Raw genomic sequence first — 22446 nt, 5'->3', positions numbered from 1 at the left:
CTGCTGAGTCTTAACTACACCACCTTCCAGAAGACAGAGCTGCTGAGTCTTAACTACACCACCTTCCAGAAGACAGAGCTGCTGAGTCTTAAACTACACCACCTTCCAGAAGAGAAGACAGAGCTGCTGAGTCTTAACTACACCACCTTCCAGAAGACAGAGCAGCTGAGTCTTAACTACACCACCTTCCAGAAGAGAAGACAGAGCTGCTGAGTCTTAACTACACCACCTTCCAGAAGAGAAGACAGAGCTGCTGAGTCTTAACTACACCACCTTCCAGAAGACAGAGCTGCTGAGTCTTAACTACACCACCTTCCAGAAGACAGAGCTGCTGAGTCTTAACTACACCACCTTCCAGAAGACAGAGCTGCTGAGTCTTAACTACACCACCTTCCAGAAGACAGAGCTGCTGAGTCTTAACTACACCACCTTCCAGAAGAGAAGACAGAGCTGCTGAGTCTTAACTACACCACCTTCCAGAAGACAGAGCTGCTGAGTCTTAACTACACCACCTTCCAGAAGAGAGAGCTGCTGAGTCTTAACTACACCACCGTCCAGAAGAGAAGACAGAGCTGCTGAGTCTTAACTACACCACCTTCCAGAAGACAGAGCTGCTGAGTCTTAACTACACCACCTTCCAGAAGACAGAGCTGCTGAGTCTGAACTACACCACCTTCCAGAAGACAGAGCTGCTGAGTCTTAACTACACCACCTTCCAGAAGAGAAGACAGAGCTGCTGAGTCTTAACTACACCACCTTCCAGAAGACAGAGCTGCTGAGTCTTAACTACACCACCTTCCAGAAGACAGAGCTGCTGAGTCTTAACTACACCACCTTCCAGAAGACAGAGCTGCTGAGTCTTAACTACACCACCTTCCAGAAGACAGAGCTGCTGAGTCTTAACTACACCACCTTCCAGAAGAGAATACAGAGCTGCTGAGTCTTAACTACACCACCTTCCAGAAGACAGAGCTGCTGAGTCTTAACTACACCACCTTCCAGAAGACAGAGCTGCTGAGTCTTAACTACACCACCTTCCAGAAGACAGAGCTGCTGAGTCTTAACTACACCACCTTCCAGAAGACAGAGCTCCTGAGTCTTAACTACACCACCTTCCAGAAGACAGAGCTGCTGAGTCTTAACTACACCACCTTCCAGAAGACAGAGCTGCTGAGTCTTAACTACACCACCTTCTAGAAGACAGAGCTGCTGAGTCTTAACTACACCACCTTCTAGAAGAGAAGACAGAGCTGCTGAGTCTTAACTACACCACCTTCCAGAAGAGAGAGCTGCTGAGTCTTAACTACACCACCTTCCAGAAGAGAAGACAGAGCTGCTGAGTCTTAACTACACCACCTTCCAGAAGACAGAGCTCCTGAGTCTTAACTACACCACCTTCCAGAAGACAGAGCTGCTGAGTCTTAACTACACCACCTTCCAGAAGACAGAGCTGCTGAGTCTTAACTACACCACCTTCCAGAAGACAGAGCTGCTGAGTCTTAACTACACCACCTTCCAGAAGAGAAGACAGAGCTGCTGAGTCTTAACTACACCACCTTCCAGAAGACAGAGCTGCTGAGTCTTAACTACACCACCTTCCAGAAGAGAAGACAGAGCTGATGAGTCTTAACTACACCACCTTCCAGAAGAGAAGACAGAGCTGCTGAGTCTTAACTACACCACCTTCTAGAAGACAGAGCTCCTGAGTCTTAACTACACCACCTTCCAGAAGAGAAGACAGAGCTGCTGAGTCTTAACTACACCACCTTCCAGAAGACAGAGCTCCTGAGTCTTAACTACACCACCTTCCAGAAGACAGAGCTGCTGAGTCTTAACTACACCACCTTCCAGAAGACAGAGCTGCTGAGTCTTAACTACACCACCTTCTAGAAGACAGAGCTCCTGAGTCTTAACTACACCACCTTCCAGAAGACAGAGCTGCTGAGTCTTAACTACACCACCTTCCAGAAGACAGAGCTGCTGAGTCTTAACTACACCACCTTCCAGAAGAGAAGACAGAGCTCCTGAGTCTTAACTACACCACCTTCCAGAAGACAGAGCTGCTGAGTCTTAACTACACCACCTTCCAGAAGACAGAGCTGCTGAGTCTTAACTACACCACCTTCCAGAAGAGAAGACAGAGCTGCTGAGTCTTAACTACACCACCTTCCAGAAGACAGAGCTGCTGAGTCTTAACTACACCACCTTCCAGAAGAGAAGACAGAGCTGCTGAGTCTTAACTACACCACCTTCCAGAAGACAGAGCTGCTGAGTCTTAACTACACCACCTTCCAGAAGACAGAGCTGCTGAGTCTTAACTACACCACCTTCCAGAAGACAGAGCTGCTGAGTCTTAACTACACCACCTTCCAGAAGAGAAGACAGAGCTGCTGAGTCTTAACTACACCACCTTCCAGAAGACAGAGCTGCTGAGTCTTAACTACACCACCTTCCAGAAGAGAGAGCTGCTGAGTCTTAACTACACCACCGTCCAGAAGAGAAGACAGAGCTGCTGAGTCTTAACTACACCACCTTCCAGAAGACAGAGCTGCTGAGTCTTAACTACACCACCTTCCAGAAGACAGAGCTGCTGAGTCTTAACTACACCACCTTCCAGAAGACAGAGCTGCTGAGTCTTAACTACACCACCTTCCAGAAGAGAAGACAGAGCTGCTGAGTCTTAACTACACCACCTTCCAGAAGACAGAGCTGCTGAGTCTTAACTACACCACCTTCCAGAAGACAGAGCTGCTGAGTCTTAACTACACCACCTTCCAGAAGACAGAGCTGCTGAGTCTTAACTACACCACCTTCCAGAAGACAGAGCTGCTGAGTCTTAACTACACCACCTTCCAGAAGAGAATACAGAGCTGCTGAGTCTTAACTACACCACCTTCCAGAAGACAGAGCTGCTGAGTCTTAACTACACCACCTTCCAGAAGACAGAGCTGCTGAGTCTTAACTACACCACCTTCCAGAAGACAGAGCTGCTGAGTCTTAACTACACCACCTTCCAGAAGACAGAGCTCCTGAGTCTTAACTACACCACCTTCCAGAAGACAGAGCTGCTGAGTCTTAACTACACCACCTTCCAGAAGACAGAGCTGCTGAGTCTTAACTACACCACCTTCTAGAAGAGAAGACAGAGCTGCTGAGTCTTAACTACACCACCTTCTAGAAGAGAAGACAGAGCTGCTGAGTCTTAACTACACCACCTTCCAGAAGAGAGAGCTGCTGAGTCTTAACTACACCACCTTCCAGAAGAGAAGACAGAGCTGCTGAGTCTTAACTACACCACCTTCCAGAAGACAGAGCTCCTGAGTCTTAACTACACCACCTTCCAGAAGACAGAGCTGCTGAGTCTTAACTACACCACCTTCCAGAAGACAGAGCTGCTGAGTCTTAACTACACCACCTTCCAGAAGACAGAGCTGCTGAGTCTTAACTACACCACCTTCCAGAAGAGAAGACAGAGCTGCTGAGTCTTAACTACACCACCTTCCAGAAGACAGAGCTGCTGAGTCTTAACTACACCACCTTCCAGAAGAGAAGACAGAGCTGATGAGTCTTAACTACACCACCTTCCAGAAGAGAAGACAGAGCTGCTGAGTCTTAACTACACCACCTTCTAGAAGACAGAGCTCCTGAGTCTTAACTACACCACCTTCCAGAAGAGAAGACAGAGCTGCTGAGTCTTAACTACACCACCTTCCAGAAGACAGAGCTCCTGAGTCTTAACTACACCACCTTCCATAAGACAGAGCTGCTGAGTCTTAACTACACCACCTTCCAGAAGACAGAGCTGCTGAGTCTTAACTACACCACCTTCTAGAAGACAGAGCTCCTGAGTCTTAACTACACCACCTTCCAGAAGACAGAGCTGCTGAGTCTTAACTACACCACCTTCCAGAAGACAGAGCTGCTGAGTCTTAACTACACCACCTTCCAGAAGAGAAGACAGAGCTCCTGAGTCTTAACTACACCACCTTCCAGAAGACAGAGCTGCTGAGTCTTAACTACACCACCTTCCAGAAGACAGAGCTGCTGAGTCTTAACTACACCACCTTCCAGAAGAGAAGACAGAGCTGCTGAGTCTTAACTACACCACCTTCCAGAAGACAGAGCTGCTGAGTCTTAACTACACCACCTTCCAGAAGAGAAGACAGAGCTGCTGAGTCTTAACTACACCACCTTCCAGAAGACAGAGCTGCTGAGTCTTAACTACACCACCTTCCAGAAGAGAAGACAGAGCTCCTGAGTCTTAACTACACCACCTTCCAGAAGACAGAGCTGCTGAGTCTTAACTACACCACCTTCCAGAAGAGAAGACAGAGCTGCTGAGTCTTAACTACACCACCTTCCAGAAGACAGAGCTCCTGAGTCTTAACTACACCACCTTCCAGAAGACAGAGCTGCTGAGTCTTAACTACACCACCTTCCAGAAGACAGAGCTGCTGAGTCTTAACTACACCACCTTCCAGAAGAGAAGACAGAGCTGCTGAGTCTTAACTACACCACCTTCTAGAAGACAGAGCTCCTGAGTCTTAACTACACCACCTTCCAGAAGACAGAGCTGCTGAGTCTTAATTACACCACCTTCCAGAAGACAGAGCTGCTGAGTCTTAACTACACCACCTTCCAGAAGACAGAGCTGCTGAGTCTTAACTACACCACCTTCCAGAAGAGAAGACAGAGCTGCTGAGTCTTAACTACACTACCTTCCAGAAGACAGAGCTGCTGAGTCTTAACTACACCACCTTCCAGAAGAGAAGACAGAGCTCCTGAGTCTTAACTACACCACCTTCTAGAAGACAGAGCTGCTGAGTCTTAACTACACCACCTTCCAGAAGACAGAGCTGATGAGTCTTAACTACACCACCTTCCAGAAGAGAAGACAGAGCTGCTGAGTCTTAACTACACCACCTTCCAGAAGACAGAGCTGCTGAGTCTTAACTACACCACCTTCCAGAAGACAGAGCTGCTGAGTCTTAACTACACCACCTTCCAGAAGACAGAGCTGCTGAGTCTTAACTACACCACCTACCAGAAGAGAAGACAGAGCTGCTGAGTCTTAACTACACCACCTTCCAGAAGACAGAGCTGCTGAGTCTTAACTACACCACCTTCCAGAAGAGAAGACAGAGCTGATGAGTCTTAACTACACCACCTTCCAGAAGAGAAGACAGAGCTGCTGAGTCTTAACTACACCACCTTCTAGAAGACAGAGCTCCTGAGTCTTAACTACACCACCTTCCAGAAGAGAAGACAGAGCTGCTGAGTCTTAACTACACCACCTTCCAGAAGACAGAGCTCCTGAGTCTTAACTACACCACCTTCCAGAAGACAGAGCTGCTGAGTCTTAACTACACCACCTTCCAGAAGACAGAGCTGCTGAGTCTTAACTACACCACCTTCTAGAAGACAGAGCTCCTGAGTCTTAACTACACCACCTTCCAGAAGACATAGCTGCTGAGTCTTAACTACACCACCTTCCAGAAGACAGAGCTGCTGAGTCTTAACTACACCACCTTCCAGAAGACAGAGCTGCTGAGTCTTAACTACACCACCTTCCAGAAGAGAAGACAGAGCTGCTGAGTCTTAACTACACCACCTTCCAGAAGACAGAGCTGCTGAGTCTTAACTACACCACCTTCCAGAAGAGAAGACAGAGCTGCTGAGTCTTAACTACACCACCTTCCAGAAGACAGAGCTGCTGAGTCTTAACTACACCACCTTCCAGAAGAGAAGACAGAGCTCCTGAGTCTTAACTACACCACCTTCCAGAAGACAGAGCTGCTGAGTCTTAACTACACCACCTTCCAGAAGAGAAGACAGAGCTGCTGAGTCTTAACTACACCACCTTCCAGAAGACAGAGCTCCTGAGTCTTAACTACACCACCTTCCAGAAGACAGAGCTGCTGAGTCTTAACTACACCACCTTCCAGAAGACAGAGCTGCTGAGTCTTAACTACACCACCTTCCAGAAGAGAAGACAGAGCTGCTGAGTCTTAACTACACCACCTTCTAGAAGACAGAGCTCCTGAGTCTTAACTACACCACCTTCCAGAAGACAGAGCTGCTGAGTCTTAATTACACCACCTTCCAGAAGACAGAGCTGCTGAGTCTTAACTACACCACCTTCCAGACGACAGAGCTGCTGAGTCTTAACTACACCACCTTCCAGAAGAGAAGACAGAGCTGCTGAGTCTTAACTACACTACCTTCCAGAAGACAGAGCTGCTGAGTCTTAACTACACCACCTTCCAGAAGAGAAGACAGAGCTCCTGAGTCTTAACTACACCACCTTCTAGAAGACAGAGCTGCTGAGTCTTAACTACACCACCTTCCAGAAGACAGAGCTGATGAGTCTTAACTACACCACCTTCCAGAAGAGAAGACAGAGCTGCTGAGTCTTAACTACACCACCTTCCAGAAGACAGAGCTGCTGAGTCTTAACTACACCACCTTCTAGAAGACAGAGCTGCTGAGTCTTAACTACACCACCTTCTAGAAGACAGAGCTGCTGAGTCTTAACTACACCACCTTCCAGAAGAGAAGACAGAGCTGCTGAGTCTTAACTACACCACCTTCCAGAAGACAGAGCTGCTGAGTCTTAACTACACCACCTTCTAGAAGACAGAGCTGCTGAGTCTTAACTACACCACCTTCTAGAAGACAGAGCTGCTGAGTCTTAACTACACCACCTTCCAGAAGACAGAGCTGCTGAGTCTTAACTACACCACCTTCCAGAAGAGAAGACATAGCTGCTGAGTCTTAACTACACCACCTTCCAGAAGAGAAGACAGAGCTGCTGAGTCTTAACTACACCACCTTCCAGAAGACAGAGCTGCTGAGTCTTAACTACACCACCTTCCAGAAGAGAAGACAGAGCTGCTGAGTCTTAACTACACCACCTTCTAGAAGAGAAGACAGAGCTGCTGAGTCTTAACTACACCACCTTCTAGAAGAGAAGACAGAGCTGCTGAGTCTTAACTACACCACCTTCCAGAAGACAGAGCTCCTGAGTCTTAACTACACCACCTTCCAGAAGACAGAGCTGCTGAGTCTTAACTACACCACCTTCCAGAAGACAGAGCTGCTGAGTCTTAACTACACCACCTTCCAGAAGAGAAGACAGAGCTGCTGAGTCTTAACTACACCACCTTCCAGAAGACAGAGCTGCTGAGTCTTAACTACACCACCTTCCAGAAGACAGAGCTGCTGAGTCTTAACTACACCACCTTCCAGAAGAGAAGACAGAGCTGCTGAGTCTTAACTACACCACCTTCTAGAAGAGAAGACAGAGCTGCTGAGTCTTAACTACACCACCTTCCAGAAGACAGAGCTGCTGAGTCTTAACTACACCACCTTCTAGAAGACAGAGCTGCTGAGTCTTAACTACACCACCTTCCAGAAGAGAAGACAGAGCTGCTGAGTCTTAACTACACCACCTTCCAGAAGAGAAGACAGAGCTGCTGAGTCTTAACTACACCACCTTCCAGAAGACAGAGCTGATGAGTCTTAACTACACCACCTTCCAGAAGACAGAGCTCCTGAGTCTTAACTACACCACCTTCCAGAAGAGAAGACAGAGCTGCTGAGTCTTAACTACACCACCTTCCAGAAGACAGAGCTGCTGAGTCTTAACTACACCACCTTCCAGAAGAGAAGACAGAGCTCCTGAGTCTTAACTACACCACCTTCCAGAAGACAGAGCTGATGAGTCTTAACTACACCACCTTCCAGAAGAGAAGACAGAGCTGCTGAGTCTTAACTACACCACCTTCTAGAAGACAGAGCTCCTGAGTCTTAACTACACCACCTTCCAGAAGAGAAGACAGAGCTGCTGAGTCTTAACTACACCACCTTCCAGAAGACAGAGCTCCTGAGTCTTAACTACACCACCTTCCAGAAGACAGAGCTGCTGAGTCTTAACTACACCACCTTCCAGAAGACAGAGCTGCTGAGTCTTAACTACACCACCTTCTAGAAGACAGAGCTCCTGAGTCTTAACTACACCACCTTCCAGAAGACAGAGCTGCTGAGTCTTAACTACACCACCTTCCAGAAGACAGAGCTGCTGAGTCTTAACTACACCACCTTCCAGAAGAGAAGACAGAGCTGCTGAGTCTTAACTACACCACCTTCCAGAAGACAGAGCTGCTGAGTCTTAACTACACCACCTTCCAGAAGACAGAGCTGCTGAGTCTTAACTACACCACCTTCCAGAAGAGAAGACAGAGCTGCTGAGTCTTAACTACACCACCTTCCAGAAGACAGAGCTGCTGAGTCTTAACTACACCACCTTCCAGAAGACAGAGCTGCTGAGTCTTAACTACACCACCTTCCAGAAGACAGAGCTGCTGAGTCTTAACTACACCACCTTCCAGAAGAGAAGACAGAGCTGCTGAGTCTTAACTACACCACCTTCCAGAAGACAGAGCTGCTGAGTCTTAACTACACCACCTTCCAGAAGACAGAGCTGCTGAGTCTTAACTACACCACCTTCCAGAAGAGAAGACAGAGCTGCTGAGTCTTAACTACACCACCTTCCAGAAGACAGAGCTGCTGAGTCTTAACTACACCACCTTCCAGAAGACAGAGCTGCTGAGTCTTAACTACACCACCTTCCAGAAGAGAAGACAGAGCTGCTGAGTCTTAACTACACCACCTTCCAGAAGACAGAGCTGCTGAGTCTTAACTACACCACCTTCCAGAAGACAGAGCTGCTGAGTCTTAACTACACCACCTTCCAGAAGAGAAGACAGAGCTGCTGAGTCTTAACTAAACCACCTTCCAGAAGACAGAGCTGCTGAGTCTTAACTACACCACCTTCCAGAAGAGAAGACAGAGCTGCTGAGTCTTAACTACACCACCTTCTAGAAGAGAGAGCTGCTGAGTCTTAACTACACCACCTTCCAGAAGAGAAGACAGAGCTGCTGAGTCTTAACTACACCACCTTCCAGAAGACAGAGCTGCTGAGTCTTAACTACACCACCTTCCAGAAGACAGAGCTGCTGAGTCTTAACTACACCACCTTCCAGAAGACAGAGCTGCTGAGTCTTAACTACACCACCTTCCAGAAGACAGAGCTGCTGAGTCTTAACTACACCACCTTCCAGAAGAGAAGACAGAGCTGCCGAGTCTTAACTACACCACCTTCCAGAAGACAGAGCTGCTGAGTCTTAACTACACCACCTTCCAGAAGAGAAGACAGAGCTGCTGAGTCTTAACTACACCACCTTCCAGAAGACAGAGCTGCTGAGTCTTAAAGGGGAATTACACCAAAAAAACAATGCTGATTCATTTTGCACATAATCTCACACACGTCCAAAATCTCTAAACAGTTTTGCACACATTCATTTATTTTGACAGTTACATGATAGTGAGTGAGTTTGAATATGGCCCCCAGCGATCGGGACATTGAGTCCTTGTGTTGCGTTAATTACAGCTTAATGAAGTTATAAGGTAACAGTCCCTATAAGACAAGGTGTTAATTACAGCTCAGTGAAGTTATAAGATAGCAGTCCCTATAAGACAAGGTGTTGTGTTAATTACAGCTCAGTGAAGTTATAAGGTAGCAGTCCCTATAAGACAAGGTGTTAATTACAGCTCAGTGGAGTTATAAGGTAGCAGTCCCTATAAGACAAGGTGTTGTGTTAATTACAGCTCAGTGAAGTTATAAGGTAGCAGTCCCTATAAGACAAGGTGTTAATTACAGCTCAGTGAAGTTATAAGGTAGCAGTCCCTATAAGACAAGGTGTTAATTACAGCTCAGTGAAGTTATAAGGTAGCAGTCCCTATAAGACAAGGTGTTAATTACAGCTCAGTGGAGTTATAAGGTAGCAGTCCCTATAAGACAAGGTGTTAATTACAGCTCAGTGGAGTTATAAGGTAGCAGTCCCTATAAGACAAGGTTTTAATTACAGCTCAGTGAAGTTATAAGGTAGCAGTCCCTATAAGACAAGGTGTTAATTACAGCTCAGTGAAGTTATAAGGTAGCAGTCCCTATAAGACAAGGTGTTAATTACAGCTCAGTGAAGTTATAAGGTAGCAGTCCCTATAAGACAAGGTGTTAATTACAGCTCAGTGAAGTTATAAGGTAGCAGTCTCTATAAGACAAGGTGTTAATTACAGCTCAGTGGAGTTATAAGGTAACAGTCTCTATAAGACAAGGTGTTAATTACAGCTCAGTGGAGTTATAAGGTAGCAGTCCCTATAAGACAAGGTGTTAATTACAGCTCAGTGAAGTTATAAGGTAGCAGTCTCTATAAGACAAGGTGTTAATTACAGCTCAGTGGAGTTATAAGGTAACAGTCTCTATAAGACAAGGTGTTAATTACAGCTCAGTGGAGTTATAAGATAGCAGTCCCTATAAGACAAGGTGTTAATTACAGCTTAATGAAGTTATAAGGTAGCAGTCCCTATAAGACAAGGTGTTAATTACAGCTCAGTGAAGTTATAAGGTAGCAGTCCCTATAAGACAAGGTGTTAATTACAGCTCAGTGAAGTTATAAGGTAACAGTCTCTATAAGACAAGGTTTTAATTACAGCTCAGTGGAGTTATAAGGTAGCAGTCTCTATAAGACAAGGTGTTAATTACAGCTCAGTGAAGTTATAAGGTAACAGTCTCTATAAGACAAGGTTTTAATTACAGCTCAGTGGAGTTATAAGGTAACAGTCCCTATAAGACAAGGTTTTAATTACAGCTCAGTGGAGTTATAAGGTAGCAGTCTCTATAAGACAAGGTGTTAATTACAGCTCAGTGAAGTTATAAGGTAGCAGTCTCTATAAGACAAGGTGTTAATTACAGCTCAGTGAAGTTATAAGGTAGCAGTCCCTATAAGACAAGGTGTTGTGTTAATTACAGCTCAGTGAAGTTATAAGGTAGCAGTCCCTATAAGACAAGGTTTTAATTACAGCTCAGTGAAGTTATAAGGTAACAGTCTCTATAAGACAAGGTGTTGTGTTAATTACAGCTCAGTGAAGTTATAAGGTAGCAGTCCCTATAAGACAAGGTGTTGTGTTAATTACAGCTCAGTGAAGTTATAAGGTAGCAGTCTCTATAAGACAAGGTGTTAATTACAGCTCAGTGAAGTTATAAGGTAGCAGTCTCTATAAGACAAGGTGTTAATTACAGCTCAGTGAAGTTATAAGGTAGCAGTCTCTATAAGACAAGGTGTTAATTACAGCTCAGTGAAGTTATAAGGTAGCAGTCTCTATAAGACAAGGTGTTAATTACAGCTCAGTGAAGTTATAAGGTAACAGTCCCTATAAGACAAGGTGTTAATTACAGCTTAATGAAGTTATAAGGTAGCAGTCCCTATAAGACAAGGTGTTAATTACAGCTCAGTGAAGTTATAAGGTAGCAGTCCCTATAAGACAAGGTGTTAATTACAGCTCAGTGGAGTTATAAGGTAACAGTCCCTATAAGACAAGGTTTTAATTACAGCTCAGTGAAGTTATAAGGTAACAGTCCCTATAAGACAAGGTTTTAATTACAGCTCAGTGAAGTTATAAGGTAACAGTCCCTATAAGACAAGGTGTTGTGTTAATTACAGCTCAGTGAAGTTATAAGGTAGCAGTCCCTATAAGACAAGGTGTTAATTACAGCTCAGTGAAGTTATAAGGTAGCAGTCCCTATAAGACAAGGTGTTGATATATTTTCATCTACATCAATTCATTGAGCTGTTCGTTTGACAATTGATCAGAATTCTGGGAACCAGGAAACACTCTTTTTCCACCTTAAATGATTCACACACAAAAATATATATAAATAGTTTCTTAGAAATACTTCCTTGGGAATATTCAATAAATATATTGAGAAATTGAAATATATCCCTATTGAAAATGCAAAGAGAGGAGGGAGGTGTGGCCGAAGACTGTCTGAGATGCTGGCGCTCTAGTGACACCTGGTGGCTGAGTCTGGAATATAGCACCTTTAAATGACAGTTACACATGGGGAACGCTATTGTAACTTTGAGCAGGGAACGTATTTTTGCTTGGTGGACCCTTCAACACATATCTAGTGTATCTTGTGAGAAGCACATCGATTGAGTGGCCAGTGTCCGACAACATACAGTATGTTACATGAGAATATCAGTTAAAATTCCATTGAAACCATATAAAGCTTCTACCAAATTATTTTGCATGTTGTACATTATAGTTTCGTATATTGTATATTTTGTATAGCGTTTGGTCTCTTTTACCTTTTTACTGTATGAAGTACAATCTCAGGGGGTCATGTCACTGTAATGTACATGTAATAATAATAATAATACAAACTTAGTTTTATATAGCGCCTTTCAAAAGACCCAAGGTCGCTTTACATAGGGGGGGGAATAACAACGATACTACTACTCTTATCGATACTGCTTAGCGGTTCGGTACTTTACTTTATCTTATCGGTTCTTTTTGATTATTTTGCAAGAAAAAAATACTATTAATTAAGAACAGAATCGACATTGCTTTATTATTCCTATAATCAACAACAAATTTAAGATAAAAAAAATTTAATAAATAATTTAAACTATTTGTTTTACAGAAGTTCAAACAAACAGTTGCATGGCAACAAATAAAATAATAATAATAAAATCACTAAATAAAATATTAAATAAATAGGCTACACGTCTCTCTTTTTGTGTTACAAATTGTGCTCACTGATATGAACATAGGCCTCTTTACTTACTTAAAAAAAGGAAACATCAAGAAATATGTTTATCGTATTCCACCATGCCATGTGTGTTTTATTTTATGATTATTGCTGAAGTCTGAGTCATACAATACTCACTGGCTTTCATAACCTAACTTGGCTTGTTCAAGACTTGTTTATGAGTTTGCAATGCATGTCAGGTAGGTAGACCACAACAGAACAATTTTGATTGACAGTCGATTCTGCCAATTACGTCACACCGCTTGCACCCACCTCTGCTGTTCTTACCACCAATCGGAAGATCTTATTCGGTTTTTTACTTCCGGAATGTCCACCATTACCCTACTCGAGACACTCGACTACTGGAGCTTACGCTAACAACAACGTTAGCTCCCTGCCGGCCACATTGACGAGTACCAGTGCTTATACATTACTGGCAAATGTTTTGTTGCACTTGTGGCAACGAGCATTGTCGGCATCGACTTTAGTAAAATATACCCAGACTTTCTAACGTTTCATTCTGTCCGCCATGATGAGAGCAGAGCTGTCTGTAGCCTACAACTCGAGAGTTGTTCTGAAGCACCGATAGCAGAACCGATAACGTCGGATCTTATCAATACTAATCTTATTTAGAACCGGTTCCCGTTTAGAACTGGGTTTCGGGGGGCATCCCTAGTGGACAGACACAACATAAAAAGTGAGAAATTAGGGGTTAAAGGCCAAGTTGAAGAGGTGGGTTTTGAGGAGTTTTTTTAATGAGTCCAGAGTTGGGGCGGTGCGGAGTTCTGCGGAGAGGGAGTTCCAGAGGGTGGGAGCTGCCACACTGAAAGCTCTGTCCCCGAAGGTCCGCAGTCTGGTTCAGGGGATGGAGAGCTGACCAGTGTCCGTGGATCGCAGGGACCGTGACTGAGTGTAGGGGTGGAGGAGGTCAGTGAGGTACTGAGGTGCCAGAGCGTGGAGGGACTTGTACGTGAGCAGGAGGGTTTGTAGGTGATACAGGATTTGATGGGGAGCCAGTGGAGGGGGATGAGGGTGGGGGTGATGTGCTGCCAGGGTTTGGTGCGGGTGAGAACCCTGGCAGCTGAGTTTTGAACATACTGGAGCCTGTCCAGGGTTTTGCTTGGGACCCCGGACAGGACCCCGTTGCAGTAGTCCAGGCGGGAGGTGACGAAGGCATGGATGAGGGTCTCAGCTGTGGAGTCAGAAAGTGATGGTCGGTACCTTACCTTACCATATGTACCTTATATGTGACAAATAAAAACAAAACTTGAACTTGAAACTTGAAACCATCTATAGCTTTCAGTGGGTAGCAGGGGTGTGGTTGTGTGTGGGGGGGATTTTAAAATGATAGGCCAAATGTAGGCTGTTAACACTGTAATCATAGTCACACAGGTCGGTACGCTCTCCCCGTCTTCCAGAAGTAGCACTACAACGCTACTACTGACACACTACTGAGGACATCACCTGTGGACTGTTCAGGTATCATATTCTCCATCTCTGTCCACCTGGGAGCACACAGGAGGGGGGGGGGGAGTCTGCCCTCTGCATTCATTAGTATAAAGTATTCTGATTGGACAGAGAGAGAGAGAGAGAGAGAGAGAGAGAGAGAGAGAGAGAGAGAGAGAGAGAGAGAGAGAGAGAGAGAGAGAGAGAGAGAGAGAGAGAGAGAGAGAGAGAGAGAGAGTAGAAAGTGAGGCGTTAGCTAAGCCGGAAGGTGTCAGGGAGGAAGGGAGAAGTGGGGGTGCCATACCTGGCATGATCTCCACATCAAACTCAGGCAGGAGATCGTCCAGTTCCCCTCTCTTGCCTGCAGGAGGAGGAAGAGCAGAGGTGAGGGGGCGGGGCAAAGGAAGCAGGAAGCAAGAAAGTCAGAGGAAAAGGCAAATCAGGCAGTTTTGTTGGTCAGAGAACCTGCTGTTGTGTGGCAGTGAAAGGGTTAACATTCTGTGTATTGTCGCAATTAAAGGGTTAACCGTTTGGTAGTGCGGCAGTGAAAGGGTTAATGGCCCATGCATGACTGAGGAGTCAAGCAGACTAACTTGTTATACCATCGATATGTATAACTTGTTTTAGTTTTGAAGAGGAGAATGGCATATTTGTATATAATACGTATAGCCTATTTATACTGTAAATGCTGTATATTTTAATGTGTCTGAAAAAAAATTTCTTCAATTTGAAAAATCTGTTTCCTGCGACAATCTCAACTGTGCTTCCATGGTCTCATAAACATCTCGTTTTGATCCTGTGAGACAAGAAGTGAGACACTACACTAAGCTCAATGTGCTCTTTGATAATTATACGAGACACTTTAGTAACAACAACATGTTCCTATGATGATGATGATGATGATGATGATGATATTGTTGTTTATTACCTAGGATCGAGGCCTCTGCCAAGAATCTTCGCAAACTGCATGCTACCATGTTCTCCCTCCTCACTCCCCCCCCACCCCCTCCTCCCTCATCTTTCTCTCCCGAAGACTTTGCGATCTTCTTTGAGGAAAAAGTGGAGAACATCCGCAGCTCCTTCTCCCAACCCCCACCCATTCCAAATGCTGAATCGAGAACCTCATCCTTCACTCTGTCATCTTTCACTCCCATTACAGAAGCCGAGACCCTGACACTGGTAACGTCGAACCGTCCGACTACTTGCCAGCTGGACCAGCTACCCTCCCCACTCCTCCAGACCATAGCACCAGACATCCTCCCATTCCTAACTGCAACCATCAACTTCTCACTCAACTCGGGGGTGGTCCCCACCTCCCTAAAACAAGCCAGAGTCACGCCGCTCATAAAAAAACCAACCCTGAACCCCACCGTCATAGGCAACTATCGTCCTGTCTCTCTTCTCTCCTTCCTTTCTAAAACACTTGAACGTGCTGTATCCAACCAACTTACTGCTTATCTCTTACAGAATGACCTCCTAGACCCTAATCAGTCAGGCTTCAGGACTGGTCACTCCACAGAGACAGCCCTCATTGCGGTCACAGAGGCACTTCACTTAGCAAAAGCGAAAGGCCTCTCCTCTGTCCTGATCCTCCTAGATCTATCTGCAGCCTTCGACACAGTCAACCACCAGATCCTCCTTGCGGCCCTCGCAGGAATGGGAGTGGCTGGCTCTGCGCTGACATGGCTGTCATCATACCTCAATGACCGCTCCTACCAAGTGCCATGGAGAGGGACCCTGTCATGGAGAGGGTGTCCCCCAGGGCTCGGTTTTAGGATCCCTTCTCTTCTCCCTCTACACTAAATCACTGGGTAACATTATCACGTCTCATGGCTTCTCCTACCATTGTTACGCCGACGATACTCAACTCTTCCTCTCCTTCCCTCCCTCAGATATCCACGTCTCTGAGCGGATTTCGGCCTGTCTGTCCGACATCTCCGCCTGGATGACGACCAACCACCTCAAACTGAACCTAAGCAAAACAGAATTGCTCCACCTGCCGGCCAAATCCTCCCCACTAACCGACCTTTCAATCACAGTCGAGAATGCAGCTGTGACTGCGTCCCCGACCGCCAAGAACCTTGGTGTTGTCCTTGACGACCAGTTGAACTTCTCTGCTCACATCGCAGCGACGACCAGAACCTGCCGATTCCTCCTGAGCAACGTCAGAAGGATCCGCCCCTTCCTGACAAAAGAAGCCACCCAACTCCTCGTCCAATCAACAGTCATCTCCCGCCTCGACTACTGCAATGCACTGCTCGCTGGCCTCCCGGCCACTGCCACTAAGCCTCTTCAACTCATTCAGAACGCAGCGGCCCGCCTGATCTCAAACCTACCGAAGTCGGCCCATGTCACCCCACTTCTTAGGGACCTGCACTGGCTCCCCATTGCTGCACGAATCTGCTTCAAGGCCCTCGACCTAGCATACTGTGCGGCAAAGGGAACCACTCCCACCTACCTCCGGTCAATGGTCTCTAACTACACACCCTCAAGACCCCTACACTCTGCATCTTCTGGCCGCCTCAGACCTACTCCTATCCAAGCTCCGGGAGGGTCATCAAAGAGAAGTCGCCTATTCTCAGTCCTTGCCCCACAATGGTGGAATGAACTACCCACCCCAGTTAGGACAGCCGAATCACGTCCAATCTTTCGCTGTCGACTAAAGACGCACTTCTTCAACCATTATCTGAATAAAAAAAGAAAATAAAAAAAGAAAATTATAAAAAAAAAGAAAAAGATAATCTAACCCTAACTAACCTTACTGTCATGCACTTGTCCTAATAAACTAACATACACTGTAGCACTCAACACTTTGATGAACATTGTTGCTCAGCTGATAGAGTTGTGCCCTTCCTGATGGCTTGTCGTACAGAACTTGTAAGTCGCTTTGGATAAAAGCGTTCAGCTAAATGACTAAATGTAAATGTAAATGTAGACTATCACTAACCCACAATCTTAACCAGTCCTCTGTCAAAAGTCTCTGATGTAGTAAACATGTAACATGTACCTCACTGATGTTAAACACGTACCCAGGACGCACATGGAGACAAACACAAATTCATATTCATGTATACACACACACACACACACACACACACACACACACACACACACACACACACACACACACGCTCACATGCACACACACACAAATATGTCAGTGTCAGAGATTTTATTTGCCATGTATGGACGAATCCACATTGGAATACAGGTACAGAGCAACACTGTGTGTCTACAACTAATCCAATACAGGAGCAGAGTAGAAACAGTACAAAACAATTAAATAAAAACACAGACAGTATAAAAGGACAAATGCTAAGGTTGATATCAACATCCCCTAAAGTGCATATCATAGTATAGCATAATGCATAGAGGCACAATTTACAGTAAAAGTGCATATAATCAAAGTGTGTGATGCACAGACACACAGAAACAGCTATTCCACAACCTGACTAAATAACACACCAAAATAAAATAGGATAATATACAAATCTAGCCGAGTTATTCAGGCTGCGCACAGCACTGGGGAAGAAACTCCTAGTAAACCAAGAGGTAGAGCATGTGATAGAGCGGTAGCTTCTGCCCGAGGGGAGGGGGACAAAGAGGCCTGCGGCTGGGTGACCAGAGGGGTCGTTGATGATGCCAGAGGCACGGGAAATCAGCCTGGCACCATAGATCTCTTCTAGAGCTGGCAGGCTAACCCCGATTGTCTTGCGTGCGAGACGCACAATTCTGTTCAGAGATTTCCTCTCCTGGTCTGTGATGTTACCAAACCATACAGTACAGGAGGAAGTAAGAACGCTCTCGATCACACAGCGATGGAAGTTGTGAGCTCCAGAGCTGTAGAGAGCATCTTGACTGGAAACATCACTGCCTGGTATGGAAACACGGGTATTGTACTACCACCCCTGCTACGGGTATTGCACTACCACCCCTGCAGGTCCTATATAACAAGAGGTGCAAATCCAGAGCCTGCAGAATAATGAAAGACCCCCACCACCGCAACAACAGCCTGTTCAAGCTGCTGCGGTCAGGCAAACACCTGCGAACACCAGCAACTAGGACAGAGAGACTTCGGCTCAGCTTCTTCCCCCAGGCCATCAGAGCCTTGAACACTGAACTCTCCACACACAAGCACACATGAACACACACACAACACACACACTGTACACGCTCACACACTAGCTGTCACTTTAACATGAACACAGACACTCATGCTGCACACGCTCACACTTATGGTCACTTTACAAAATGAAAGGTCACTTTAAAAAATAGTATAGTATAACTTGAGATTGTATAATATAGCATTGTATAGCAGTGTACATAAAGACCCAGTGCCTCATCCGTAGCTAACAGTGTATTGCACTATCGCAGGACCTAGCATGTCTTACCATGCTCTTGTAAAAACTCATGTACATATACCTGATATGCCCTACTTTGATTACTTGTATTATTGCACAAATGTCGAATTCTCATCCTATTGGATTCTTATTATTGTATTATTGTATTATGCACAATCATTGCGGGCAAGACCCCCCGCATTTCACTGTATACTTGTATGCCGTGACAAATAAAACTTGACTTGACTTGACTTGAATCACCCTGTTGTGAACTCTTTCAGTTTCCTAAGAAAGAAAAGACGTTGCTGGGACTTTTTAACAATGGTTCTGGTATTGGAGTGCCAGCTCAGGTCATTTGAAATAGTGACCCCAAGAAATTTTAAACTGTCCCGATCACGTGATCGGGATCCGGGCCGATCACGTGATTTTCCAAAGATCGGGATCGGCAAAAAAAAAATCAGATTTTTTTTTACAATTTCTTTTATTCAACAAACATGACCATGTTCACGTCTTAAACTCATACTGAGGCCTTAGTTTTGGTTTTAATTTGCTTATCATCATTCATTTATTTATTGTCACAGAGCAGAAGAATTTTGCCAAAACAAACCAATAGTATCCAGCTGCAGAACGGCAGACCAGCCACACTCTCAGACCCAAATTTTTATTTTAATTTTTTTAATCCCAATTTCTCACATTACATTCACCCTGAATGTTGACGTTATCCAGGTGAAAAGTTAACTTCATAAATCATTTGATGTATAATTAAATCAAATGAAATGCGTTTGGGTCTGAGAGTGTGGCTGGTCTGCCGTTCTGCAGCTGGATACTATTGGTTTGTTTTGGCAAAATTCTTCTGCTCTGTGTGACAATAAATAAATGAATGATGATATGCAATTTAAAACCAAAACTAAGGCCTCAGTATGAGTTTAAGACGTGAACATGGTCATGTTTGTTGAATAAAAAAATAAATAAAAATGTATATATATATTATTTTTTTTTTTTTTTATCGGATCGGGAAATATCGGTATCGGTAGATACTCAAAATCACATGATCGGGATCGGATCGGGAGCAAAAAACGTGATCGGGACATCCCTACTGCTCACCATCTCCACCTCTGAGCCATTTGAGCCATCGATGACTAGCTCCTTCGTTTTGGAAGCATTCAGGGTGAGGTTATTGGTCTCACTCCACCTAACTAGGTTCTGCACCTCTGATCTGTAGTGACTCGTCGTTTGAGTTTATACGCCCAATGACAGTAGTATCATCAGCATACTTTACTATCAGACTGTTATCATAGGAAGCAGTACAGTCATGAGTGCAGAGAGAGAACAGTAAAGGGCTGAGAATGCAGCCTTGTGGAGAACCAGTACTTAAAACAGTTTCATCAGACATATTGTTTCCAATCCTGACTCTTTGAGGTCTCAAAATAAAAAAAACTAAGAATCCATTCACAGATAGCGTCACATAGACCCAGACACTGACGTTTGTGGATCAGATTAGATGGAATAAGTGTATTAAAAACAGAGCTATAATCGATAAAAAGCATTCTAACATAGGAGTTTCTCTTATCTAAGTGTTCATACACAGGATTAAGAGCTAAGGAAATAGCATCATCTACTGATCTTTTTTTCTTGTATGCGAACTGCCAGGGATCAAGACAGGTAGGAATCTGACCTTTTATATAATTCAGCACTAGCTGCTCTAAACATTTAATTAAAACTGAGGTTAGAGGGGGCGGTACTTAGTACTGGACAGGACCTTGCACACCTCATGTTCTGTGACAGTCAGCCCAGACAAGTCACTGGAGTTGGAAGGAATAAAAACAGGACGCTCTGTGTTGCTTTCATCAAATCTGGAGTAAAAGTTATTCAGTCTACCGGGAAGCGAGTGACCACCTTCAGCGGAGGCGAGGCCCCTGGGCTTGTAGGAGGTGATAGTGTTCAGTCCCTGCCACATCCGACGGGGGTCACTGCCAGTAACATGTCCTTCAATACGTTCTCCATAGGAGCGCTTGGCGGCTCTTATTGACCGCTCCAGCGAGTATCTAGCCAGTTTATAACTGGTTGCATCCCCAGATTTAAAAGCAGTAGCTGGTTCAGTAAGTTTGAGTCTAACATCAGAGTTAAGCCACGTTTTTGGTTTGAGTATTGCTTAACCACCTTGCGGGGAATGCACAAGTCAATACAAAAGTTGATATATCCAATGACAGTGTCACAGTATTGGTTAAGGTCCTCACCTCTAAAGACAGACCAGTCTGTGGCGTCGAGACACCCTTAGAAGTGTTTCAGCATCTTTAGTCCAACATTGAGTCGGTTTGATTTGTCTATTTTTCGGAGTATATGACGGTAGAAGAAGAATCGACTGATGATCGGATTTACCAAAAGCTGGCCTTGGGAGAGACCTGTAAGCAGCTTTTATGTTGCTATAGCAATGATCCAAGAAGAAGAAGAAGATTTAAAAGAACAACGATTCAAATGGCCAGCTGCAATAAACACGGCCTCCGGGTGGGAGGTCTCATATTTATGTCTAATGTTGGGCCAGTTCATTGAGAGCAGTCTCGGCGTCAGCCCGAGGGTGTATATTATAAACAGCAATAAGAAAGATAGCTGGGAATTCTCTGGGGAGATAAAAGGTGCAGCATTTAACCCTTTCACTGCCACACGACAGAAGGTTAGCCCTTTACTATCACACAACCGACGGCGATGCTCCATCATTAGCATCATTAGCTCCGCATCCTCTGTATTGTCACAGTGAAAGGGTTGATGGCGGCTGTCGTGTGGCAGTGAAAGGGTTAATGACTAGGCCTTCAAGACTAGTATTGCAGGTCTTGTTCATGACCGTAGTATCGGTACTTTGGTGTTTCCGGTGTGCACTCCTTCAGTCGGTCGTGTTGCCGTCCAGCCGCGTCTCCGTGAGACGGTACGCGGAGCAGAGTCTCTTGCCTCCCGCTGGAGCTGAACTCGGCTCTGCATGTTCCCCGCTGGAGCTGAACCCAGCTCTGCATGTTCCCCGCTGGAGCTGAACCCGGCTCTGCATGTTCCCCGCTGGAGCTGAACCCGGCTCTGCATGTTCCCCGCTGGAGCTGAACCCGGCTCTGCATGTTCCCCGCTGGAGCTGAACCCGGCTCTGCATGTTCCCCGCTGGAGCTGAACCCGGCTCTGCATGTTCCCCGCTGGAGCTGAACCCGGCTCTGCATGTTCCCCGCTGGAGCTGAACCCGGTTCTGCATGTTCCCCGCTGGAGCTGAACCCGGTTCTGCATGTTCCCCGCTGGAGCTGAACCCGGCTCTGCATGTTCCCCGCTGGAGCTGAACCCGGCTCTGCATGTTCCCCGCTGGAGCTGAACCCGGCTCTGTATGTTCCCCGCTGGAGCTGAACTCGGCTCTGCATGTTCCCCGCTGGAGCTGAACCCGGCTCTGCATGTTCCCCGCTGGAGCTGAACCCGGCTCTGCATGTTCGCCAGGTAGACGGACGGCAGTGAAGGCCTGGTGGACATGCACGCCGCCTCGCTCGCCCCGGTGTCTGCATCACCTGACCTGCAGTGAAGTCCTTGGTGTCTGGTCACCTGACCTGCAGTGAAGTCCTTGGTGTCTGGTCACCTGACCTGCAGTGAAGTCCTTGGTGTCTGGTCACCTGACCTGCAGTGAAGTCCTTGGTGTCTGGTCACCTGACCTGCAGTGAAGTCCTTGGTGTCTGGTCACCTGACCTGCAGTGAAGTCCTTGGTGTCTGGTCACCTGACCTGCAGTGAAGTCCTTGGTGTCTGGTCACCTGACCTGCAGTGAAGTCCTTGGTGTCTGGTCACCTGACCTGCAGTGAAGTCCTTGGTGTCTGGTCACCTGACCTGCAGTGAAGTCCTTGGTGTCTGGTCACCTGACCTGCAGTGAAGTCCTTGGTGTCTGGTCACCTGACCTGCAGTGAAGTCCTTGGTGTCTGCATCACCTGACCTGCAGTGAAGTCCTTGGTGTCTGGTCACCTGACCTGCAGTGAAGTCCTTGGTGTCTGGTCACC

General features: G+C 45.9%; 1 protein-coding gene across 3 annotated transcripts in view; it reads right to left on the bottom strand.

Annotated features, from left to right (window-relative positions):
• ildr2 (immunoglobulin-like domain containing receptor 2) overlaps positions 1-22446 on the bottom strand; it is a 118645-nt gene that overhangs the window by 32682 nt on the left and 63517 nt on the right. For 2 of the 3 annotated variants that reach the window (XM_084313973.1, XM_084313974.1), the window contains exon 4: positions 14403-14459. The exons of the other annotated variant lie outside the window; for it this stretch is intronic. In XM_084313973.1, coding sequence (XP_084170099.1) covers positions 14403-14459 — 57 coding nt within the window. The remainder of the gene's footprint in view (positions 1-14402; positions 14460-22446) is intronic. 3 annotated transcript variants of the gene reach the window in all.

Source organism: Notolepis coatsorum (genome assembly GCF_963971535.1).
Source record: "Notolepis coatsorum genome assembly, chromosome: 5".
NCBI lineage: Eukaryota > Metazoa > Chordata > Actinopteri > Aulopiformes > Paralepididae > Notolepis > Notolepis coatsorum.
Note: the sequence above shows the minus strand (reverse complement) of the source record. Positions and strands in the feature narration are given on the sequence as shown.